At 37.5% G+C, this 27,005-nt stretch overlaps 2 protein-coding genes and 1 pseudogene across 7 annotated transcripts in view; all 3 read left to right on the top strand.

The window, feature by feature from the left end:
- The first annotated feature begins 4,897 nt into the window (after positions 1 to 4,897).
- LOC106455930 (arrestin domain-containing protein 3-like) lies at positions 4,898 to 20,773 on the top strand. Of its 6 annotated transcripts, none has more exons than XM_013915049.1 (6): positions 4,898 to 5,482; positions 6,007 to 6,154; positions 7,041 to 7,143; positions 7,254 to 7,519; positions 7,665 to 7,759; positions 20,745 to 20,773. In XM_013915049.1, exons 1-5 carry the CDS (start codon positions 5,067 to 5,069, stop codon positions 7,755 to 7,757), a joined length of 1,026 nt encoding a protein of 341 aa, XP_013770503.1. In that variant the 5' UTR covers positions 4,898 to 5,066; the 3' UTR covers positions 7,758 to 7,759; positions 20,745 to 20,773. The 6 variants fall into 6 exon arrangements, with proteins under 6 accessions (XP_013770503.1, XP_013770496.1, XP_013770500.1 ...); XM_013915042.1 differs by lacking the exon at positions 20,745 to 20,773 and adding an exon at positions 8,081 to 8,911; XM_013915046.1 differs by lacking the exon at positions 20,745 to 20,773 and adding an exon at positions 8,687 to 8,911.
- On the top strand, positions 18,792 to 22,338 carry LOC102199501 (thioredoxin-interacting protein-like; annotated as a pseudogene).
- Positions 22,339 to 23,662: 1,324 nt separating this feature from the next.
- The window catches only part of LOC102202153 (arrestin domain-containing protein 3-like), a 30,794-nt gene continuing 27,451 nt past the window's right edge, over positions 23,663 to 27,005 (top strand). The window contains exons 1-6 of the mRNA XM_005722413.2: positions 23,663 to 23,951; positions 24,280 to 24,340; positions 24,473 to 24,617; positions 24,696 to 24,792; positions 25,298 to 25,554; positions 25,639 to 25,876. Of these exons, the coding sequence (XP_005722470.2) occupies positions 23,663 to 23,951; positions 24,280 to 24,340; positions 24,473 to 24,617; positions 24,696 to 24,792; positions 25,298 to 25,554; positions 25,639 to 25,876 (1,087 nt within the window). The remainder of the gene's footprint in view (positions 23,952 to 24,279; positions 24,341 to 24,472; positions 24,618 to 24,695; positions 24,793 to 25,297; positions 25,555 to 25,638; positions 25,877 to 27,005) is intronic.

The raw sequence follows: 27,005 nt of genomic DNA on the forward strand, positions 1-27,005 counted from the left end.
TGAGTGTTGAGCTGTCAGAGGCTGATAGAGAGCTTGGCTCTGCCTGGTTGTTGGGTCTTTCAGCACCCTTCTTGAGCCTTTCTAGTCTGGACCAGCATTGTTTGTGGAGAAGAAAGCTATCAGAGGATCTGCACAAGATTAGGTTTGCCAACTGTTCCCTTTGCGCTTTCCTGTTTTGCCGCAGGAATTCTATCAGCCAGTGCAAAATAGAAAAGAAAAGACATAACTGAAGAAAAACGTCTGACATAGTTAATCCTTTCCTCTCAGCATGAGCCTTATTAGAAATGTAAAAGTTCTCTTTTGAAGCTCTATGTTAAATGTTTCCATCAGACACTAAGGTTCCTCCACATCCTGGTTTAAGGAATAGTTATGAGATTTTAGAAACATGCTGACGTTAGATGAGGAGATTCTTATGTGTGCACAGGGCTCCTGCTTTTCAAATGAACAATTCATATTTTTACAGTTTGGTACTGAAAGCTGTGTTTTCAGTTCCTATAAATTTTTTGCCTTTATCCTGATCTAACTAAGCTGGAGACAAAATTTCCACATAACCATCAGGAAAACTGTGGATAAGCATATTTCCTCCAATTTTGAACTGCTTATTTTCATAGTATGTATTTGGATTTGATGTCATTTGTCATACATTTGTAAGACATGATGTGCACAACTAAGCTGCCCCAACTCTTTCCACATTCTGACTTCCTGTCATTCAAATCCACCTGATGTATTTTCTGTCTTTGCCTTCCCAAAACCTTTTCCTGCAGTGCATGCATCCCTCCTGTCTTTCTCTTTCAGCTTACCGCAGTTCTCTGCCTCATCTTTTCCTTTTCTCCCCCGTCTTTCAGGTTCTCTCCTCATTTTCACCCTCATACACCTCCTCCTCCTCGTCTCCTTTCCCTCTATCTAAATTGCAAATGGCAGCAGTGCTGACTGCCAGAGGAGCTCCTCAATGTCATTAGAGCTGACCCTGTGGATTAACTAGAGGAGAGAGGCAGTGTGTAGAAACTACAGATCAATAACGCGGCTTATCCTCTGGGTTCTTTTACTTCACTTTGGATTTAGGTCTGAATTACTGAAATGTCTGCTCTCCTCTTGAACAACAAACAACGGGGTTACATGTAGCCAAAACAGAAATCATTTCAGAAATCAAGATTGTGAGGACATTAAAGTGGTGAAATGTAACAAGAAAAAAGAAGATTCACAAGCAAATCCACAATTCGAGCTCATGTAAAACAAAAGAAAACAGTCTGCAATACAGAAACTTTGATAATGATGGAAACATGTTGCACGAACCAGCTGACGAGATCAGAATACCAGCTGCTGTGTGGTTTAACTAACACTGTGATGTGATATCTCAGAGATAAAGATATGGATAGGCAGATGTGTGCGCAGCCATCATACTACGTGTGGTTGATTTACTGAGTTGGCAGGAAAAGTCAAGTCACCATGAGCTCAACTAAACCTGATAGGTGCCCTTATCAGAAACTGCTAAGCCTATTATGAATGGTCGTGTGTGCTAGTGCACTCAAGCAGTACACACACACACACACACACGCGCATGTGAAGATCTGAATCAGCAGATCATGTTGCTACAACTCTCTAGCGTAATAGCAAAATGTGCCAAACACTCATTCACTTTAAATTTCCAGATTCACAACAACCAGGTAACTTTTACTACACTGCATCAACTCTGAGAAGACTCGTTGCAGGACTTCAGATCATTCACTCTGTCATTCAGGTCTTTTTGACTCAAAAATCTGCTTTGAAGATAAAACAGGTAAAGTGATTATATTCTCCCAAACATTTCAGTTTGTCTGTCAGCAATGTACCTGCGTAACGACACGATTTAAAACCAGTGTCTTGCTAATTTATCTGTTTTGTGTGGTTCAGCCCTCAAGTTAGGTCTGAATGGTTCACTGTTTAGTGTTCAAGTATCTTAATAGACAAAAACCATCTTTCCAGAAATGATCAGGTACAAGGACGGGACTGAAAATGAGTGAAAAATAGAAAAAAGACCAAATCTAAACAAGTTGTAAACAAGTTGCAACCTTGAAATAATAATTAACTCTAAACAGTAAAATAACTACTAGCTAAAGTTAATGAACTAATTTACAGTTTAGAATGGCTCCGTGAGATTTTATCTTTTATTTTGTCCAACAAAGGTAAACAAAAGCAGAGGAGAAATGGTTCCTGTGCTTTATATGCTATCTTATCCACTAGCTAGACTTGGTGCTAGTGTTAAAGGGATTGTAATTGTTAACAAAACCAAAGTTCTTCTGCAACAGCTGGGATCTTGAGCTTTCCACAAGTGGCGTCTCCCGCGCTATTGCAACAATAAATTCTTTCCATTGTTTATAAGCCTGGAGTCTTTGAGTGGTTGAATAACAGACATCATTAAAGTTTGTTGATTAAACCGACCTCTGCTTTTCAGCTCGTCCTGTTTTAAAATGCAGCTGAAGCGCTGTCTTGAGATTATGATCTAAATATTGCAAACAGTCTTGTCAAACATTTACATTTATAAAGGCCCGCACACACACACACACACACACACACACACGCGCACACCTAAAACATATAACATAAACCATAAAATAAATGTTCAGGCCTTTATAATATTGGCACCAGACTGGAAGGTCGGTTTAATGAAAGATGTTCTTAGTAACTTCTCTAAACTCGATGGTAAAATGTGTTCTACTGGCAGCGTTGAACAGATAATCTGAACGGTTATCTGTGTGGGGTAGTCTGTGATCGCTGTCAGTCACTTGTATATGTTTTAACATCCTGTATATATGCACTACAAAGCAGCAAGTCTCTTACACATAGTGATATTTGGCTGCCGAAATCACAAACTCCCGTAAGTCCTTTGCACTGCATGTTGTGGCTCACTATACTCTCCATTGAAATTAAAGAGGCTGCTGACTGGTCTATTCCCTTCTCAAAAGTGGCAAGCGAGCAGGTCTGAAAAGATATGTGTCCAGGTTAACTTGTGCCAGGAGTTTTTAAATGTCGTGAGCTGTCAGTTTTAATGGGTCATTATCTTCATTTTATGGCTGTATTGTGTACTATAAACCCATCAAAGGGGAGTTAAAACACTTCTTATTAAAGCATAACACAGTAAAATGCCACTGCAGCTTATTCAGTGAGTAGTTCTGAAATAATTGATTTCCACATAATGGAAACATGACATTTGGGTTTTGCAATGGCGAGTGATGTTGTCAGTATGTTTTTGTATAATAATGCATGGCTTTGCAATATATGATAGAGTGCCTCAATAAAGTATGGAGTGCCATCTAGTGGTGTAACAATTACACATTGTTAAAAGGTCAGGCTAGTTCAACTACAGTCATGTCAAGGAAAGCCTGCTCTCTTTCAGTTCTCGATGCAAGACATTAAAAAAAGCGAAGTACAAAACATGACATATCACACCATGTTATTATTTATTTAACAGAAACTGAGCCAAAATTCAGAAGCAGTGTGCAAAAAGCTAAGTACACCCTTACTGCTTTCATAGGAATTAAAAGGGTAAGTAGCAGACAGGTGGTGCTAATCCAATGCCAACTGATCATCAGCAAGTGTGAGCACATCTAAAGCAGGGGTTTTAGCAGTTTGTGGGTCTGTGTTAACACAATGCAAAGCAGGAAAGACATTACATGGTTACTGCACATCAATCTGGGAAGTGTTGTAAAAACATTTCCAAACAATTTGAAGTTAATTATTCATAAGTGAAAAATATATATATATAAAACATTCTTCAGTGTCAAACTTGCACTTCAAATTTTGATTAATGTTCATCATTAAGAAATATACTTGCTTTGAAATATGAAAGTGTAAGTCTCTTAACAACCTTGATGATGACAGTTTTTTCTAAATGTTTCATTGTGGATACAGTCTGTCTCCTCTTATAATAAGAGATCACATTTAGATTAGAAAAACACAGTTAATTAGACAGATGAGAAAAGCAGTACCTCGAGGCCAAAACGTTATTTTGAAGCATGGAAGAGGAAGAAAAGCAAAAGGGAAAAAAAGGGATTTGGTTGTGTAACCCAATAATACCTGTGTAGACAGATGATTTTATATTATATACAGTGCTTAGAAAATTCACAAAGCCTTCTGTCAGAAACACAGGAAAACATAAATATTTTACAAAAACTTTATATTGTTATTTACTTACTATTTTTTTTATCAGCTTTTGCAAAAATGTTAACTTAAACAACAAAACAAAACAATAATTGTAACACAATAATAATAATACAAAATAAAAATAGATTAAAAATATATAATTTTGATTAAACAGCTGGAGAATACTGGTGTAGTTATTTTGGATATTACCAGTGTTGTTAATTTATGTCAGCTGTGGGGCATAAGCATTGGGTGGTGCTCTAATAAATTGGTTGTACTGTGTATTATAACTGTTTCTTACAGTCTCCAGTTTGTCAGAAGAATGCTATCAATGTAAACCAATCTAATTTAATTTTTTTTTAAAAATAATCTACCTAAGAAATAAACTATTTAATGTAAGGAAAGATCCATCAAATAAAATAAATTAAGTAATTGAATAATAATAAATTAAATAGTCGTAAATTACAATCAGTGATATTTCCATAAGAAAAAAGTTAATCACACATAAGTTAATACATTACAGCAACACGTCAGGGATGTTACAGCTTCATAAATATGAATATTTATCAAAACAGGCTCAACTCATATTTACTAAAAGTAGATTAGTTACTTTCATGTAAAAACAACAACAACAACAACAAAGGTGGTTGTGAATATCTCAAATGTAAAAGTAACGGGAGCTAAATGGAGAACGAAAAGCGACAACTTTAAAATGCTTTTTTAAAATTTCGACGGATCCACGGAGGTCACGTAATACTTGACCCGTGACTCCGCCCAATGTCAGGGCGATCCCCCCGGAGTAACGTGTCGCCTACGCAGTTTTATTTTTGTTGATTAGAAAAAAGTTATTCGATTCGGCCGTTCTCACTTTCTGTCCGATTGCATTTATCAGACGTATTAAACTTTTTCTTTCCTGTAAGACTTGTCTTTAGTTTTGTTTCTCTGAGATGTTCGAGCAGACAATCCGAAATTTCAAAATCAATTTTATCAGGCACGATGGACGAAATAGTTTTTCCAGTGGCGACCAAATCATAGGTCACATCTCTTTTGATCTGACAAAAGAAACAAAGATCACTTCAATAACAATGAGGCTGAAGGGAAACGTGAATGTGCACTGGACCGCCGGAGGAGGTGGAGGGAAACAGGAAACGAGGAAACGTTACTCTGCAAGGCTGGACTTCTTCGACTTAAAAGGAGTTATTTTGCAAGAAGACAGAGGTATGCTGTTACTGGTGCTGTTTGGACGCAGTGATACATGGCAAACAAACAGTCACTGTCTTTGTCCTTTTCTTATAGCTACTCGTGGGACAAAACTTCAACTCGGGACGCATGTGTATCCGTTCACATGTCAGCTCCCACTAGGGTGTGTATGACCATTTAACTGTGAAACACCCACTAGCGTGTGAAGCGTTTTACTCAGGGAGGCATGCTGACAAAAGTCTTTACCCCCTTCCTGATTTCTTAGTTAGTTTGTTTTTTCATCAAACAAATTTTAATAGACAATGATAACCTTAAAAAAAATGCTAAATGCATTTCTGTTTGTTAAATCATGAATGAACGGTGAATAGCCATGTTATTTTGGAAAGCTGAGTTTAAGTTCACAAAAAGCACCCAGACCTGATTACTCCCAGACATGCTGAATGAAGAAATCACTAAAACAGAACGTGTCTGACAAAGTCAAGCAGGCTAAAAGATTTAGTAGATTGGTAGATATAAGATAAGAATGGGCCCTTGGTTTTTAAAATCCAAAACCTACAACTTGTGTTGTAGTTCAACCTTTTGATTCATTAACATAATGCTTACTTTTATTGTTTATTGTAAAACTGTTGAATTTGTATGCGCCTGAATCACTTTTTTTTCTATCTTTTCTATTATTTTGCATCCCAGAAACTTCCCATCGTCCTTTCATGGGGTTCACGGAAAAATAGCATATACCTTGACAGTGGGCATTAATAGACCGTGGCGTATGTCCAAGGACTTTGTGACAGAGCTTAAGTTTGTAAACCACATTGATACCAACCAGCCAGGGTTGAATGTAAGTGGTGCATTTTCAGATGAATCAGCTGAGGAGTCCTTGTTTTTGTTGCAGTGTCTGCAGTTTCTCTGTAATCAAACTGATATTTCTCACAGGCCTCCCTAAGTACACCTTGTTCGACTAATTGTCCCAGGAATCCTTTTAAGTGAACCAAAATTTGAAATTACTTGCCACACCTATGTTTTTCCTACATTCACAACTCAATATGTTGACTTTGAAAAAGCTCTGCAACCGCAGGTTTGCTTTGTTGTACTTTCATTCAACCCTATGGGAGCAATTATTGTACAAGAATGATTCAGAGTTGTCTAACTGCATTTAGAGACAATTTACATCTTTAAAATCTGATTATGTTCCAGTCGTAACCAACACAGACTGAATGACCACTATTATATTGAACCTTGTATTGTGCTTCAGTTGTTCATGTTCTCAGACGTATTTTTCGAATAAATGGACACAAACCAGACTGTACACAAGCTCTCACTTCTAATAAATGAATCCCACCGAGGCTCTGAGTAACTATGGGACCAAAAGTGATGAATTTAAGATTTTGGGTTTTTTTTTTGTTACTGTAACTATAGCAAATGTTGGATATGTTTGGAGTTTTATACGGTTCCACCATGCAATGCCAAAGGAACCTGAGCTGCTACTGCAAATATGCAGTGAAACAGAGAATGATGGGATTGCTCCATTTCTTCATATTATTCTAAAGCCATTGTTTGATTGATTTGGTCCGCTGATGCTCATTATGTGCAACTTTTTCTGCATAAGAGTAATAAATAGGTGTTGATTTCTCGTAATCCCAAAAGCAAAACAGTGTAGTATTGGTATATTACACTTTTTTTTTTTTTTAAATCTGTGGCACTATCAGTGTGTTGTTTTTCTGCAGGCGCCACTCTCAGGTTCAAACAGCGTGACACCGTGTAGCTTGTGGTGTAACTCCAGTCCCGTCACTCTGACAGTCAGCGTAGCGACGAAAGCTTTCACCCCTGGTATGGTTTCCATCCATCAGATAATCGTTTTATCTGTATAATCAATAATAATAGCTAAGTTTGAAGAATTTGATTGAAATAACTTGCCACTTTGTCTTTTCTTCCACTAGGCGAAACAGTGAAAATATTTTGTGAATTTAGTAACCCTTCATCTAAAACAGCTACTCCGAAGGTGAAGCTGCAACAGAAACAGACTTTCTACACCCACAGTAAGCGCAACAGGAAGATGGCTATCAAAACTTTGGCGTGTGTGTCAGGAGAACCTGTTGGTGCTCAGGTTTCTTATGTACGCACTGAGATCATGCTCGCTATTCCCTCGTCTGCATCTTTAACCATCTCAGAGTGCAGCATTCTGGTTGTTGATTACATTATTGAGGTTAGTACCTGTGATGGGTTGAGAAGTCATGGATGTATTGATAATCCAGTTTACCTCAGCTGTTCAGACAGCAAAAGCCTGTTTGGATCCATTTCTTTTTTTATTCATTAAAATCTAATGAGCTTCTGTTTTTTGTTTCCTGCAGGTTAAACTCCACGTAGGAGCATTGGATGAGGTCGTTGTGCTGTTTCCAATCATCCTGTGTGATACCCCCGTGCAAACTTATCCCCCAGTATGATTGTAAGTAAAATTTGTTTCTACTATTACAAGGTAATAATACATGATGCAGAATGGTATGAGATTGCATTGGGGGTGGCCTTTTTTCCACTTGTGAGTTTTAAATGTTCACAGCTTAATGTCGATTTAATATTGTATTAAAAAGTCTCCCTTTTGGTCAAAATGCAAAACATCATCTGTGCACCGCAGTCCTGACGAATAAGGCAATAACAATAACTTGGGGAAGAAGAATTATGCATTGTCATGAAAAGAAAATCTGTGTTCACAGTACTCAGGGGTTAATCTGACAGAATTCATTGAGGCATTTAAACATTTACTCTTCAGTGTTATCACAGTATGCTGTGTGCCGATTAGAGAGCGATAAGGACCCATAGTTTCAGACACAGATGGTAGAGCTTCATAGAAAAAGGTGAGCCATTTATTTGAATTGGTACAAAGTTCAATAAACAAAATAACAAAGCCCAAAAATTAATAAAAACATAAATCTAGTAAGACCATGAAGATATTCAAAAAACAGAAATCAAAGGAGAACACAGATGACTCAACAATGAAGAGACTGTATATACATACAGGGGCTTGGTTAGGAATTGAGGATGGCAATGAGGAGATAATTAAGACATTTAAACACAAAGCAAAGCTCACAACAAGACACAAGAGGAAGCGAGTTAAATAGTTCGAATAGCAACATAATGGTTTGATTCCATCCCTACAAACCTGTTAGTTGTTTTTTCTCAGTCTAACTGTAAATAAACTCTGGAATTAATTACAAACCAAATTTTAATCTTAACTTTATAGACAATATTTTTTGAACATATTTTTTTAAAGAAATTAGTGAATGTATTTTATTTCATAACATATAGCACATGTACCATGAGAAAAATCTACTTTTACCTCAGCATTGACTTACAGCGAGCACGATGTTTTCACCAGCCTTTCATTTTTCCTTTGTGCAGCAACACAAGGTGTTTTTGAGGATCCACATGGAGCATATCGCCACTGCTCTTCCTACATGTGTTACTGTTCATATGCCATTCATATGTTGATGACATGCAGTTGTACATGTTAATTTCCTCTGATGACCTCGATGCATCTTTCATTTTATCTTAACCATTTTTTTTTACCTGTTTACCTTTTTACTTTAACCCTTGTATGGTGTTCGGGTCTGTGAGACCCGTTTTCAGTTTTTCTCAAAAGAAAAATTAAACAATTAATTATTTTTTCAACCTGAAATTCATTGGCTTTAGCTTATTTTCTGTGAAGAACATAAATCTGAACAAATTTTCAATGACCGCATACTGTACCTCCCCCCACGCATTTACATTACATACAAGGTGTTCGGGTCCACTGGACCCAGGTCTAATAAAAGTGTTGAAAGTGTAGGTCCTGTGTTCCCACACTCTGTCTTCCTCCTTTCTGGTGCTGCTGATAGTGTTTTCTTCCCCTCCTGCTCCCGCACAAAGTTCCAACACTGTTGAAAATTCAACTATCAACACCGTCTGCTCTGACATTCCCGCACATTTTACCCTCTTTCTTGAGGGATCCAAATTTTATTTTCTCATACCCTGTCCCTCCTGCAAATTAGGGGCATAATACTATAAATAAGACTTTGCCAGTGTGGTTCTTTATCACAACTGATCAAGATGGCAAAAGATTATCTGCTGCGAGGGCCATCCAATTGATTTTGGAAGAGAGAGGAGCTTCGGATGATGATGTTGACAAAGTGGTTTCAGAATATTTCACATTTCTGAAAATTCAGAGTCTGACAGTGACTTTGAAGAAGAGGATGAGGTTGAGCACCATTTAGTAACAAAACGAAGACGAGTACCCCATCTGCAGCCAGCTCCAGGACCAGAACAAGCCCACCAGACAGCAAGTGAAGAAATATGGATGTCAATAACTGGTGAAATTGAATGGTCTTCTTGCCCAAGAAATGAGTCACCCTGCAGAGCTGTTACTGTGATAAGCCAGGGCCAACACGGCTGACAGTTACTCATGTGCAGGACATCAAGTCTTCATTTGAGCTTTTCATCCCAGATTCCATCCAGAAATTATTCTGGTCTGGTTTGCAGACCGATACCGATTGCAGCACGATCAAGCACGATACCGATTTGCAGACCGATACCGATACGTAATATCGGATCGGTCCAGCTCTAGTTTGCAGTAATCTAGAATGAAGGTGTGTTTTTGGAGAGAGGTGGAAGGAGATGGACCAAATTCATCTAAGAACCCCAAAGGCCTACTTTGGGGTTCTTATCCTTGCAGGAGTTTTCAGGTCCAAAGGGGAATCCACAGAATCCCTGTGGGATGCAGAAACCGGCACGAACCTTTCCGTGCATCAATGTCTCTGGAAAACTTCAACAAAATTTCCAGGATTATCCGTTTTGATAACCGAGATGACAGACCAGCTCGACGGCAGAGAGACAAGCTAGCTGCCATCAGGACAGTGTGGGATAAGTGGGTGCACCACCTCCCCCTGTTTTACAACCCTGGGCCTAATGTCACCATTGATGAGCAGCTGATGTCATTTAGTTGTGAAACATATTGCTTCACGTGTAAATGTGTTGTGTCTTTCCACTCACTCCACTTGATTATAACTGATTTATTTTTTTTATAACATTTTATAAAAAAAAAAAAAAAACGAGAAGCACATTAATTCATAAATGTGATCTAACAAAGGTAAAGGGAAAAAATTAACCATGTTTGCTGTTCATATGTCTTGTAATTGGGATGAAGTAAACATCTGTTGAGTAATTTAACATAAAATTGTTTGATAGAGTTAATTTGGAAAGCCAAAACTCTAGCGGGTCCACCAGACCCATGAACACTGGCTGAGTAACAAAAATATGAACACCACACAAGGGTTAAATTACTTAGATACTGTTTGTGCTAGAGACAAATTGTAAACAGTTTACAGTTTCTTTTAGTCTGCTTCACAGCTTCCTGATATCTGGTGTATTGTAAACGATACACCAGATATCCCTGTAAACTGGGATATCTGGTGTATCATTGAAGCACAAAGCATTCACAAGCTACTGCTGTCTGATCACCGATAGAAAAATCAGAAAAATTGTTTGATGAATTGGTTAATGAAGATGATACAGCCTATCACCATTTGAGTAGGCATAAATAATTAAAATATTTTGCCAAATATGACTGGCTATACTAATTATGTGTTACCTTAACTTTACATTTTCATGTTGATAGTAGATTGAAGTAATACACGGAAAATCCTTTCAATAGTCAATAGAGCACCTTTATGCTTGTGTTCCTAGTACGACGATGACTTACTCATTTATTAAATCCCACTAAGGCCTCTAAGGTCATCAGGCAGAGGTCTTGTAACAGCACTCAGAATAAGATCCAAATCTGGTGCGGGTGGTTTCAGCACTCGCTCTTACAGAACTTCAAATATATTCCCACACCTGTGTCAGAAAACTGTGTATATTTGTATGCTTTTATGTGTCTGTATGTGTGTTTATGCTTGTTGTACAGTTTATTACATGTGTTATGTGTTTTGAGTGTTGTGTTTGATGTACATCAGGTTTATGCTTTATAATCTCATATATGACACTTTTTAAAAAATCATCCCTACAGCCGTCTGTTACCAATTTTCACGTTATTGTGAATGTATTTGTATAAGGTGTGCTGTACTGCAAAGCTGCCATGGTGCGCATTGGCTAGACGCGACGTCACGAGTCACAGCGTATATCACTGCATTCGGGTGAAGGTCAATAAGTGTTGGTGTAAGTTTAATAAAATCCTTGACCTTTCCATCTCTGAGAAAATATGTGGTGGCTGTCAGAAGTTTAATAAATCATACTATGGAGTTTCTAACACTAAATTTTAATGGAGAGAGCCAGTATAAACTGCAAGACTGGAGGAGAATAGCCAGGTAAAGGATGTTAAAACTGGAAAGTCTTAGAATTGGAAATCTTTCTTTCCATCTACATGATGTGAATAGTCTGTGGCGAAGTTTTTCATCATAGTGACTGAAGAAAAAGGAGACTTGTGTAACAGTGTCATAGTCCAGTTTTGGACAAATTATCAAATTTATAAATTTATATGTATATATTCACAAACGCTGCATGTTATATTGTCATCATTTGCATTTCAACTGTTTATAAAAATAAAAACAATTAGTAGAACACATGTGTGTGCGTGTGTGTGTGTGTGTGTGTGTGTGTGTGTGTGTGATGTATTTCTTACTCTTAAAGATGATGTGGTGTATGTTGATGGTAATATTTGGGCCAATGATTAGGTCAGTGTATCTACAAGTAATCACTGTAACATTTTGCCTCTTGGGTCTTTGTGATGCTGGCAAGAAGGGATACTCATAATGTGGTCATCTCAGGAGACATCCAATCAGAAGATAGCCTGCTTAAAGGGAGGGTTGTCTACACAGTAGAAATAATAGATTTTACTGCTTATAAAGATTATTTTTAACTTTGAATTAAGCAAAGGAACTCCAGTGCAAAGTTAGAATAAGGAGCTTGGAATGAGCATAATAGGTCCAGCTCATGGTTGATGTTAAACAAAGATGGATGGGAAAACTACCAAAAGTGGCTTAAGAGTCGGGATAAAGTCTGGATGGATTTGATTCGAACGAGCAACTGTATTTCAAATATATGCTTAGAAAGTTTATTGTACCTGCAAATCAACATAATATTTAAACAAAGTGGACTCAGCAGAAAAGGTTTCACTTCTTTTTATTTTATTCTGTCTGATTTCACTCATTTTCTTTGTGCAACATTTTCATTTATTGTGACTAGAACAACAACAGTAAACAAAAAGCAATAATGAAGCCACTCAATTTAAATCGTGGGAATTCTAAACAAAAACAAGTTTGTCTCCGGAAAAAGAGGCACATGCAACGAAATGTTTAAGTTCAAAAAGAACAAGCCTGCGTGGTTCACAACTACTATTGTCAGCATCATGGAGCTTTTATTTTGCCTTTCTTAGGTTTTAGGTAAAGAGCTGACAGGCCACACTGCTTTTAAATGTAGTATTTAGCTCTTAGTGAATTTGCATATCAGTGCTAGTCAAATTAACAACAACAGCAACAACAAAACTATGCATAAACCGTCTCACGTATCACTTTATTGTACCGGTAGTACTGAGTAGGATGTTATGCCAAATAATATTAAGACCTCCTCAGTGGGATATAAGCCCCAGAAATAAAAGCAATTCTTTCAACAATAGTGATTTTCTGACAGGATAAATTACAAATGTGCTGTCACAAGACTGCAAAATACACTCAAGACAAACTTTATCACTGAGGAAGGTCAGGATAAGTAAGTTTTTTTGTTTTTTTTGATTGATTGATTTTATTTTGGCTTTTCTTGCATTGTTCATTAACTAGTACAGGACCATAGTATAGGGCCAATATTATTGGGTCTGTGCTTTGTGCAGCTAGAAAACTGATGTACTTATTCATATTGAGGAATAAAAAAAATAGGGGTAGTACATTGTTTTTTTCATTTTCAAAAGTGACTGTACTTACTTTTTTGAACCCTTGCGTTTTCTATGCATTGTGGTGTGTCCACCTTCATATGCTATCAAACTTATCAAAGTATATTGAGGCAAACTGTAAAAATAAGCCAAAGCCCTGCTCCACTATAACAGTTTAGTCTTTTGCTAAATGGTTGCAAGGCAGTGTGATGGCATAATAATAATAAATAGGTGAAATGAAAATAACGTAATGCTTTTATAGGTTTTATAGATCCTTTTTGGTCTTTCTTTGTCTTTCATTTTTTAAAATTTGTATTACAAAATCATTTTTCTTTTTCTTTTGCCTTTCTGTTATTTGGACAAAACTAGTCTACACGCTAAACATATTCTTACAGTTTACAAAATCAGACCCTGACTGTTGTAAGATGATCTTTTTTTCCCAAGACGTAAATGTAATCCTGTCCTATTCAAACTAGTAGCACAAATAATACAAGAAAGACTTACTAAATTTGTTTCCTAGTTTGTCCTCCTCATGGTGGAAATCGTCCTTCAGTAAAATTAGCAAACCACAGTGACAAGAGCAATCCAAGAGTCTGTTTATAAGCCTTTCTTTAATGAGAAATGAAACGCTCTTTAAATGACTGCTTTAGTTCCCAGTCAGGCTGCCATGTCTGCCCATTCACCTTTCAAGTCCCTTCACAGTGAGTTGTCTCTGAAATGTATCGGGAAAAACTATTATTACCACAGACTTTAAGGATTAACACTTTCAAGTGTGTTCTCTCTTTTCTGAAAGATGTCCTGTCACTCACCCAGTTTGATTTGTACAGTTTGTGGTCACATCTCACAAAGAGCTGACGTCCTCCTTCAAGGGGAAAGGCTTTGTATGAAGTGGAGGCAAATCTGAGCTGCTTGATGAGAAAAGACAGCAAAGCAAAGGCAGTTCACTCTCATCCATGGTACCCTTACAAACTGCCAGACAATGCACCCCCACTGAGTTTGCTCAGTGGGGGTGCATTGTACATGCAATATTAATACTGCATGTAACCAGTTTGTGATTTTCCTGTAAGACTCCACAGCCAAGATAAGATTTCAATTCAGTTCAGTTTTATTTATACAGTGCCAAATCACAATAACAGTCGCCTCAAGGTGCCTCAAGGTGCTTTATATTGTACAATAATACAAGATCAAATTTATTTATTTAGTGCATTTAAAACAAAAACTGTTGAGCAAGGTGCTGTACATTTAAGATAATCAAAAGAGATAAAAAGATACAAGGAAAACAGAAAACCCCAACAATTGTATGACCCCCTGAGCAAGCGCTTTGGTGACAGTGGGGAGGAAAAACAGGAAGAACCCTCTAGCAGAACCAGGCTCAGGGAGGGACAGCCACTGGGACTGCGACTGATTGAGGTGATTGGAGGAAGACTGCACAAAAGACATGCTGTGGAAAAGAGTCAGCGAATAATAATAAGTAATGATTAATGCAGAGAGGTGTAGAGACGCACTGGGATCGAGAAAGACGACTGAGGAAGATATGAAGATGAAGCGCTTCACATCAGGATCAGTGACCATGGATGTTGCATGTTGTCCACGCACAATCTGTTATCTCCGTGTTGGTGTTGTTCCTGCATCATCATCAACATTGCAAATGGCCAGTGATGTTGTCTGAGCTTTCAATTAGCATTAGCCGGGAAGTTAGCTAGTGCATTTGAAAATTATCACTGGCAAACCCGCTAGGAACACAAGTAACTTAAATTTTGCTAACAGCAAACCTAACTTGATAATATACTTATTATATTGTATAAATTATTAAAGAAAACACTTAAACTGCTTATCGCTTGCTCCAGAAGTGAGGCTTTTCTATTGCAGAGCTGTGGCATCACAACAGGTAACTTTACAAAACCCTTTGTACATGTTTGAGCCTGAATCTGATCCCACATATGCGAGTGAACACAACAGAAGTATCCTGCAGCAACAAAGATTACAGCCAAAAATCTCAGCTTAGTAAACGATTCACTCATTACCTGCTTACTGTGGGACATGTGCCTTTTAGAAAATCTGTTAATAACACACATTAAAATTTTATGTAGGAGGCTTTCTTTACATTAAATACTTGCCATTCAGCTATTTTTGTGTTGGATTGATTTTAGTCCTTTTTAGTGCCAAAACAGTCATAATGTCAGTAAATATGGACTTCAATGCAGGACTCACTAACAGTTTAACAGGTGAGTGCACTCTTTAAAGGGGTGACGCAGTGATTTCTGCTGAAGAGGAGAGATCAAGCTAGAGATGGGTGAGGGTTACTTTGATTGCATGAAGTCATGTAATCTTGGATTGATTACTACAGCAAGTTGAGGGGAGAGAAGGCAAGAGAGGCAGGTGGGTGACAGGGAAGTGTTTCTCTTTTAGCACAAGTAAACTAGCTCAGGGATTCAGATGAGTAGGATTTGTAGGAGTCAGCTTGAGTTTTTTCCAGCGACTATAACAACAAACGACTAGTCGGCAAGAGGAGAGAGAATAAATTGGTAGCCTTGTGTTGCAGCACCACCACTGAGCAAAGAGTGCAGGTTCTTTAAATACTGCAGATTAAACGAGCTGATGGCAAGGATGATTCCAGGAAAAAGCTGAGGAGCCAGCTCACTCCAAACCTGAGAGGAAAAAGAAGCAAAGACAGAGAATCTTCTATTGTCCAGTTTTACTGAGCCCATGCAAATTATGGTTTTAGTTTCCTGTTCTCTCTGATTTCGAGAAAAGTAAGACTTACATCTAATCTTTTTTCCACCACAGGTCTATCTGTATGTGAAGTATGCCTCAGGGCCAGAGATCAAATTCACCATATTTAAATTTCACTTTTAAAAAATGATAAAAGCTTTCCTTGTTTTCTGTTTAAACTCATGTTAAAATAGAAAATACCTAATCGCAGTACACTCTTTCAGAGCATCTTTCAGAGATTGTCTCAGATAATGTAAAGATTGTGATACCAATAGACTGCACTGTAAATAGTAAACAAAAGAACTATGAGTTGAAACAGCATGACCCGCATTATTTTCAGGCTTTGAGTGTCTGTTTATGTTTTTGTGTATGTGTTCCTGGAGATATGTAGCTGGAATGATTGTAGCTCAAATAGATTATTCACTAATGGGAGATCAGTGGTTTGAACTTCCTTCAGTCCAGTATACTAATTACAATTTATGCCAAATAAATGACTTCACTGGAAGGAAACTTCTCTAAGTGGTCTGGAGTTCAACAACTCCCACATTATCTGGGACTAGCTGCCATGGTGAATTAAGCTCATGAGCAGTGCCAGAGTGCTGCTCTCAGTTGAACAAATAAAGAATTTTACATCATATGTATATATATTTTGAAAAACTGCTTTAAGACAAAATGAGGTCAAAGGTTGATGCTGAATCAACCTAAGGAAACATAAAGAAAAATTTCTGGTCAACATTTTCTCCAAGCCAACGTTAGAGGCTGGTGGGGAGTTGGGATTTGCTCCTACAGTAGGTAGGTTGCGTCTTTTTGTTCCAGATAAAAAATGGCTAATGCTCACTTGCTATTAACATTATTTTCAGAACAGAAACATTCTTTTATTATTATCTCAATGATGTCACCCCCTTAGGGTCCATCATATGCAGACTTTTAGAACCATTTTAATTAGTGCTAGCATTAAGGTGATCTAATGTAGTATTTGCATAAATTAAATAACACACACGAACTTCAACTAAAATTTGATGCCTGTGTTTGTTATCAGACTAGTTGAGCTTGCTGTTGTGCTACTGTGCCCTGGTTGTAAATATGCTGCAGTCCATCTTATTTCCCATAGAGGGCAGCAGCGTGCAGGTTTAAGGATGAAAAGGTGCAATTTAGCAGTTTACCTCTTACCCAAAGACACAGAACTCAGGGCGCTGTACATGAGCAGTCTCTGTTTGCCACTTTCCCTTCATGATCCATAACTAACAACTAACATAACAAATAATTAAGATGAAAAGTGTGTAACAATCTGCAGTGGTCATTAGGGTAGACAGAAATGACATCTCCTATATTACATGTAATGAAAAATATATATTGGTATGTTGGTGTGCTTTTAAAGTTCCCTCACTTTTTGGTTTCTCAGCATCCTGTAGTCTGCAATTACTTGCTGAAATCAAATATACAGGATCAATATTAGTCTCTTTACAAGTTTAATACAGGATTAATATTAACCCCTTAGCAGTCCTACAAATTTACAATTAGTCCCCTAAACCATCCAATGTACCGTGGGCGGTACGTCCGACTGCTAACAGGTTAATATTCACAACCTGCTGACATCCTTATAGTATTTTCAAACTGTCAGAGGACAAACCAGATCATCAAGGCACACCACAATAATTGAAAATAATATAGTTATATTGATGTGAAAGTTCAATGATGTTTGCATCAAATCAGGTGTATGATATGTGCAATGAAATGGCATGCAGTATAATAAGTAGTACACTCAATTGTCATGTGCTACGATGAGTCGAGTTTAGTCCAGAAAGCATTAGAAGAAAACACAGTTGAAATATATCATTCATCTCTTTTGTAAAAAGACAAGACCTTAAAAAATCTCAAATAAGAAGAATAAAGATTTCATTTTGGCTACACTCTGTAACACTACCTTTAAATACTTCATATTTCCCTGGAGTATTTCCACTGTGTTTAGTCACATGACCCATGCTTGGGACTGTAAAGTTTAACACACCCACAACAGGTGATTTAGGAATATCACGTGCTACCACGTGCTGTGTGAGTAATGCTGTTTACATGTACACATGGTAACAGTGACCTCATTGAGGAAACTGCATTACTTCAATTTCATCATTCATTCACTTACAGAAACAGCATGCTCATATTTCATACATCATACATATCATTTCTTTCCTAAAACATTTCTATAGCGGCCTGCTTCGGAAGGTCTTCATATGCATGTCTCGGGACAGATTTTGTCAACCTGGTAGAACAGCATTTTTGCCAGATCCGCTTACACAGCTTTTCAGATTTTTAGTTGAGATTAACTCCAGGCCAAGTTTGAATGTGTTAGGTGAGGTCCTACATACAGCTCAGACTAGACAGATTACAGTTCACGTAAAAAATAAACAAATAAACAAACAAGCAAACAAACATAGCTCAAGAGTAGAGGGCTTGGGTGTGGCTTTCCCAAAGAAGACAATTTGTGTAGCTGGAGTGGCTGATGAATAGAAACAAACGAGTAAACATTAAAACATGCGTGAGACCAGATTTGTCCATAGGGCTTGACCATAGACTAATTAATGAGGATTTTATATTTATTTATTTTTAGTAGCCTTACCTAGATGCACTTTCCTTTTAGTAAATATTTAATATTTCCCCTGTTCAATCACATGATCATATATATTGCTCAAAGTTTTCCAACAATCCCACAACAGGTGGCCCGGGAGAACCACGTGCTAGCACTTATTTAGGTCCCTGTGGTTTAATTATTACCAAAGCTCTTTGTAAGATGACTCTCGTCATGAGATAGAAAACCTCGCTGCTCACACTTAGCTGCCACTTGCTGTTTTTGTAGCACTGTGCAGCGTTTGATAGCGTTATGCCAAAAATTATTAAGAGCTTTTTAGTGGGATATGATCCCATTAACAAAAGCAATACTTTTGCTAGTGGCGATTATATTACAGGACAAAATACACTGGAGTTGTCACAGGAATGCAAAATACAGTCACTCTTTGTAAAGCTGAAGGGAAAGGCGGAAAAACCGTCATAACCTATCACAGCAAAGACAAATACTTCACCATCAAGCAGTTTGTCATTCAGGAATCTCAGGGTAAGTACGCTGAAGCACCCCCAAAATGAATCAAAGCACCCACAAAGATTTCTTACTTTTTTGACAATATTTGCTGTTTGTGTGACACACTACTAAAAATATAAAAAGCATACAGTACTTAATTGAGACGGAACATTTTAACAACAAAAGTATAGATACACCCCCCCCCCAAATGGTTTGTTCCAGCTCGGCTTTCCCCTGCTCTGGCTCTAGAGTCCTTTGTGCCAGAGCGATGGTGGCTGAGATGCAGCGGAGCTGAGGTGTGAGTGCCTGGCTCAAAACAGGACATATTAGCTGCATTTAACCTTCAGTTACTCTTTATATAGTTTGGTAGGAGTCAGACCATGTTTCTTTTTAGCTGAAAAACTTTACACCCAGGTAACCTACAGTGTTGAAAACGTGTTTTCCGACATGTTCGCTACCCTACAATCCGTCCTACTGTGTAATAAAATCAGCGACATTTGACCGCCCTGTTGCTCCCATTAAAATTTATACAGCCAATTTAAAATCTAAAACTTTAAATTGTTTGAAAGTACACTGAGAGAGGACTTTTTTATTAGTGATCTTAATAATATTTTTTTCATCTAATTGAATACAGTCTATTTGTGATTATCATTCCAAAGAGGGAGAGAGGATAGATGGGAACGTGAGGAGAAAGTACAAGGTCAGGAAGAACCAGGTAAGAAAACAGACAGGGAACAGTGACAGGCAAAACAGAAACTGTTAAACTGCTTGAGAGACTTGACCACCAAAAAGTGATAGACAGATTTTCCAACCTCAAGGTGAGGCGACATAGGTTAAAATAAAATAAAAAATCTGCAGAGCCATATCTGCAGTAAAGATCTTTTCATACATTGTATACATTGTTGCCTCCATTTTTATAATTTTTCTATCAATATTTTGTACATTTCAAGGACTCTATTTTTGGAGTGTATTTTTATGTATCTGTATTATATTATACATACACATTAAAAGTGAATCTCTGTCCAAAAAATGCACTCAGTTTACTTCTTACTCACTATGATCATCATTCATAATTTTCCCCTAGTAATTAAGGTTAGGATATGTATTTTTTTATTCCAATCCCTTCTTCTTTTGCAGCATTTAAATAACCTTGATCAGATTTGATGGTTTTGTTACAGACTTTTGCTTTTCTTTCACAATTGTGGGAATTAACTTGTGTTAAAATTTACAAAACAGTGATGTCGTGTTTTTTTGACGAGGACCCAGGCACAGAGAGACTTGATGAATTTAAGAATCTTATGATTTAATAAAGAAATTTGCAGACTTGCACAGAGATGGTAAAATTATGATGACTGATAACGGAGATGAAGACAACAGACGATGAGGACAGGAAGGAACAGGGGTTTAAATGCACCAAGGAGACATCCAGAGGGAACTCTGTACAACTGGAGACATTTAAGGATGCAGGGACTGACAGAGACAGGGTCTCAGCATGACGAGTAAAGATTATCTTGCCTGGCTGAGCAGCTCTCTGGGTGCTCAGCACCCCCCAAAGCTCTGATCCTAGAATCTCCCCTGCCTGCAATCATATTTTTTTTCTTGCAACTTTAATTACCGTGCAAGTCAACCCCCAATAATTACTTATTTAAAAACTATTATTATAAGGATAAGCACTCTTGAGTGTTTTCAATTTTTCCTTAAATGATATCCTGCCACTCACCCACTTTGATTTGTTAATAGTATTGTCCTGTCTTACAGAGAGCTGCCCTCCTCCTTCAGGGGCTCACATGGAAAGATTGTGTATAGATTGGAGGCAAATCTGAGCCACTCAGTGAGAAAAGACAGCAAAGCAAAGGCAGAGTTCACTCTCATCCACAAAGGAAACCTTGATGGAGAGCTTATGGTACCCTTACAAACTGCCATATGTTACACTCCTGAATTAACACTGCATGTACATAAATTGTGATTTTCTTCTCAGACTCTGCAGCAAAATATGACTGATAAGAAGATGAACCTCTTCACATCAGGATCAGTGGCCATGGATGTAAGCATTCCAAAAACAGCCTGCCTCCAAGGTAATTATGACTTGCTCGCAATCTCACATTACTGAAATATACATTCACTCCACAGGGAATCTTTTTATGACTGAAGATAGACTATGATGACAGATAAGGCATGTAGTGCACATGTTGGTTAAATGTGAAATGTGTTATATTTTTGCAGAAATATAGAAAATCTTAAAACCTTTGCGAACTCATTCCTGCAAAGATCAAACAGATGATGACACAGCTTAAACTCTTAAAAGTTTGCAGTACTGAAATCCACAGCTCCACAGCTTTGTATGCAGCATAACATCAATGTAATTATATTGTAGGACAGAACTTTAACCTGATGTTGTTGTTTTTCCAGGAGAAGACATAAAGGTCATGGCTTCAGGTCAGAACAAATCCTCTCGTGACATTAAACTCAAGTACTGTCTCTACAGAAAGAACAGCTACTTTGCAAATAAGAAAAGGAAACTTGAAACAAAAGACATCCTGAAAGAGGAGGGTGAAGCCATCCTACAGTCAGTCACCAGACAGTCACCAAGATCATCAACGTCCCTTCCACCGAGACCGCCTCAGTCCTAAACTGCAACATCATCAAATTAGAGAACAGACTCCGGGTGAATAGGCCTATTTCATCTTCCTGAAAGTATTTCCCAGGCCTTGTTAATATCTTTATTTAATCAAGTATGCATTACGAGTCTAATAAGCACTGACTCTTTCTAGGTCCATCTGGATGTGAAGTATGCTTCAGACCCAGAGATCAAGTTCCCCATAATCATCCTGCCTGCTTTAGAGGGGTCTGATAAGCAGCAGTCATCTGACTATTCAGCCAGTGGATTTGAAGCATCTCCAAACTCTGACTTTCCAGAAGGGACAAGCTTTCTACAAAATCCAGCTGCCCCTGGAGTTGATGGCTTACCACCTTGCTATGAGACATATGACATGTACCCCTCTTTCACAGGTTCAGACAGAAAGTCCTAGAAGCTCGGCTACAGATTTGGAGGGTACTGGGCTCTTTTTATTTTTGATTCTGATTTAAATATTCTGAATAGCTCAAGGAAGTAACACGATGTGTTACAGAGATGATATGATATCTATAAAAAATCACTGTATATAGCCACTTATAAAAACATTTATTCCACACATTACTTAGTGCCTCAGAGAAAATGTATATTTTCATTTATTTTATCAGTGTGATGATAGAAGATTTCCATGACCGAGGCGTATTTTGATACATTTTTAACAGATGGATTTTTAAATATCAAATCTTTGCCACTCATCTTTATTGCTGTAGAGTAGAACAGGGCCAGCAGGAGCAGATTCTGTGAATCCATAAAATACACTCATTGAATATATTTAATTATAATTATAATATTTTTAATATTAGTTCGTTTTAAGTTTTAAAAAAGATGTAGTCAGGCTTATTTGAGCTTTTTTTTTGTGATCTAATGTTTTGTTGGGAAGCACTGTGTGATGTTTATCTTGAAAGGTACTATTGAAGTAATCCTTTTATTTGGTCTACAGCATTAATACACAGAGCTAATTTGTTCTAAATATATGGATTTATAAATTTCACTTTATATGCTGCGGTATATTGATGCTGATGGGTATTGAGATTTAAGAAAAATGTGTTTGTACTGTTCTTCAAGTACTGTTTATGGGAAACTGATAAACAGCCCATAACAATAATCCTAATGCTGAGATTGTTTCTGAGACATCCACATGTCCACAGCAAATATACTGAGCCCCACAAATGGGCCCTAGTGTATTACCAGTGTGGAATAAAAAAAAATGTGCATGTAAAAGGAATGTGTATGTAAACAGGTATATGTATTATGAAATCCTTTGAGTGATGGATAAGACTAAAAAAGGCTTTTACAAATGCACTCCTTTAACCAAACACTTTGAAGCTCTGCTCTGGGATGTCTTCATACGACTGTGTCCGGACAGACTTTGCTAACAGCAGCACCACATCTGTGCCAGATACAAACTCAGACCTGGTGTATAACACTTCAATAAAAAAACAAAACAAACGAATGTGTCAAAACTTGAGATATGAGCTGTGCGGGGCTTCCAAAAAAAGGCAACAAGTCACGGAGTCTGAGCCTTGTAGCTGGAGTGGCTAATGAATAGAAACCTGACTGGCCAACAGGTGTGCATGAGAACACAATGGGCCAGATTTGGCCAATGGGCTACGACCACAGAATAATGAGGACTTTTTATGTAACTTTACCTTTAGACACACTGGTATATGGATGCACTCTCCTTTAACTAAACACTCAACATTCCCAGTGTTTAACCACATGTTTAACTCCATGATCCATGCAAGTCACACCTTATTGTCCATAATGCTATTTGCGCCTACACACACTAGTACGAGGTTAGTGTTTCATAATTTCATTTATAGAAGCACCATGCCTACACATTTTATTTACACAAGATTTAATTACTCTAGCAGACATTTACAATGTTTCTTATCAATAAACATGAATATTTTAGGGCCCTGTGGTTTAATTATTATCAAAACTCTGTGTACTTGCACCTACAAAACCCTCCTCATGACACATAAAACCTCTCTCCTCATGCTTATCTGGCATTTACTGTACTTGCAGCTTTGAACAGTGTACTATGTCAAGTAGTGTTAAGAACTTTACAGTGGGATACAATCCCCTAAACAAAAGCAACACTTTCAGTAGTGGTGATTATCTCATGGGACAAGTTACATTTGAATTAACTAATGAGTGTGAAGTACAGTCACTCTTTGTAAAGCTGAAGGGAAAAGCTCAAGTGTCATGGACTGAAAATTATGGGAAAACTATTGTGACTTACCAAAGCAAAGAGAAGTACTTCAGCATCAAGCAGTTTGTCATTCAGGAATCTATGGGTAAGCTAATGTCTTTCAATTTAGCACAATGCTGTAATCATTTTAAATCGTGGTATGTTTAATTAATCTGCTACTGTTAACAGAAAAGCTTTTATTTGAATGATCATTTATACAAAAAATAAATGCCTTTTAACTAGTAAGGTTAGTACAATCTTGACCAGCTGATGGCAGCAATAATAGCAGGAATAACATTATCCTGCTCTTCTCTTTCTGTAATTTCCTCTCTTCTTCAGAACTATTTGCAAACCTGCTATTTCAATGAGCAGCCCTTCTAAAAACAGTCACAGAGACAAATTTACAAACCTTCCTTTAATCAGACATAAAAAAAAACATGCTATCTGACTAATTCATTGTTCCTTAGGCAAAAATGTTCTTTCCCCTGGCTGCCATGTCTACCCATTCACCTTTCAGATTCCAGTGCAGTGAGTTTTCTTCTGAACAAAATTATTTCCATTGGTGTTCCATATAAACATATTCAAACATGTTTCTTTATTTTCTATAACAATATCCTTTCATTTAAGTTTCATTGCACCTTTTGTTGCCACATCTTACAGAGACCTGCCGTCCTCCTTCAAGGGCTCATGTGGAAAGATTTTGTACACAGTCGAGGCAAATCTGAACCGGTCAATGAGAATGGACAGCAAAGCGAAGGCAGAGTTTACCCTCATCCAAAAGACAAACCATGATCCAGTGATGATGGTACCCTTACATTGTTGTTGAACAAATACACACATGCACACACAGATTTTCTAAAATTCACCCTTTTTTTTATGTTAGAGCCCACAGCAAAATATGATTGATAAGAAAATGAAGGTCTTCTCGACGGGATCTGTGGCCATGGATGTAAGCATTGCAAAAACAGGCTTCTGCCAAGGTAATTTAAACCATTACTGAACCACACAGTCAATCTGCACGTCATTCTAATAGTGGATTACAGTAGAAAATGGCAATAGAACACATTGAAATTCATCTATAGCTGAAACATGTGCAGCTCAAGGTCAATTTGCTCATGGAACACATTTATGGTCTAAAGATAAGATGATATCTAATGTAGGTCACAGGCCATGGAAGTAAAGACCGGGAACTAAATGTGATGTAAATACTTCACTCCTAAACGCATACCAGGAAATGTCCAAATGTAATCTTGGTACATGACCTCAAACCGTCCTCTCCTTGTAGTACTGCTGTCAAACTTTAAACTCATATAATTAAATGCATTTGTCTTCTGTGTGGAATTAATGCAAGTCATTGATTTTGTGATAGTGAAACTCGCAACTTAAAAGTTTCATATTTCTGTAACCAGTTTTTTGATTATTTGTAAATTCATGGCAAACAGAGCTCATATACTCATGTATAACCTGTTCTTGTTGTTTTTCCAGGAGAAGGCATAAGGGTCATGGCTTCAATTCAGAACAAGTCCTCTCGTGACATTAAGCCCAAGTACTGTCTGTACAGGAAATACAGCTACTTTGCAAATAAGAAAAGGAAAGTTGAAACAAAAGACATCCTGAAGGAGGAGGGTGAAGCCATCCCACACTCTGCAGGTCAGACTGTCACCAGGATCATCACCGTACCTTCCACCGTGACCACCTCAATCCTAAACTGCAACATCATCAAAGTAGAGTATAGACTCCGGGTGGGTAAGCCTATCTATCTTCACTTTTATGTTGTTCTGCATCAATGGGGTTGCATGGTAATGTTGACTCTTTTTCCACCACAGGTCTATCTGGATGTGAAGTATGCTTCAGACCCAGAAGTCAAGTTCCACATAGTCATCCTGCCTGCTTTAGAGGGGTCTGATAATCAGCAGTCATCTGACTTTTTGACCAGTGAATTTGACCAATTTCCAAATCCTTACATGTCAGGAGGGATGAGCTTTCTACAAAATCCAGCTGCCCCTGAACCTTCTGCTCCACCACCTTCCTATGAGACATATGGGATGTACCCCTCTTTCACAGGTTTAGATAGAAAGCCCTAGAATCTGTAGTGCAGATCTAGTTTTTATTGCTATTTTTTATAATAGCAATTAATTAAGAGTAAGAATAAGAGAATAAGAGTAAGAATAATTGGTAATAGATTGATTTACAGCTTGATATTCTGGTTTAATTTCAGTCGTTGACCATATTTGTTCCCTTTAAATGTGTAATAGCAGGAATAAAAAAATATTTAATAAATAATCCTCTCATTCCAAAGATTATATATTGTCCACATTAATTATTTTTAATCCATCTGACAACAGAAGACTCACATTTGTGATCTCTGAACTATGACCAGCAACAAGATGCTGTTGACCAATCATGTCTCTGAACACTAAATGTTTGCATTATTTTCCCACTGAGAAAATGCAAGTCACATTACAGGTGTGCTGGAAATAGAACAGTGGACAGTCCTGCACTTTGCTTTTCTGTATAGCCTACTAACATGAAGCATCTAGGAAAATCTTAAGACCTTGATTAAATGTTTTTGTAGTAACGGGTGGTGTTATTATATTTTTTAACAAATAACTGAGCAGACAGTTGAACACAACAATCTGCAGTGGCTAGTTCCTATACTACGATTAATAAAAATCATACGCACATTTTCTCATGCTTCATCCCTTTTTTCTCAACATACTGTAGTGTCTTTATGGTTAAATGAGTTTTACTTGTGGTATTTTAGCATGATAGAATTTCATCAGCCTGAAACAGTCTGGCTTCCTTAAAAAGCTGTGCTTGCCTCAGAGCAGTTAAAGAAACACCAACGTAAAGTTGAATGCTGCTTGAAGTTATTGTTCCTAAGTTTCCAAGCTTTCTGTTGATTCTGCACTTCATGGTGTTAATTTGTGCTGGGTCATTCTCATAGATATAATGCCACATGTGACATGGCTCATTGTCTTTAATAACTACTGGTAGCAATGACTGAAAGATTAATTGGCTCTGTTTTGAGTTTTGTTCAAAAAAAGAATGACTTCATATAGGGAAAGATATATATCACATGTGCAGGACACCTGAAACTAGTTTTTTAATTAAGCAGCAAGGAAGAACAAGGTCAGGGCTGTATCAAGACATGAGGACTAAACCCCAATTCAACCAGACCCAGAACTGATCC

Source organism: Pundamilia nyererei, unplaced genomic scaffold (genome assembly GCF_000239375.1).
Source record: "Pundamilia nyererei isolate P.nyererei 1_Seehausen unplaced genomic scaffold, PunNye1.0 scaffold00006, whole genome shotgun sequence".
Classification (NCBI taxonomy): domain Eukaryota; kingdom Metazoa; phylum Chordata; class Actinopteri; order Cichliformes; family Cichlidae; genus Pundamilia; species Pundamilia nyererei.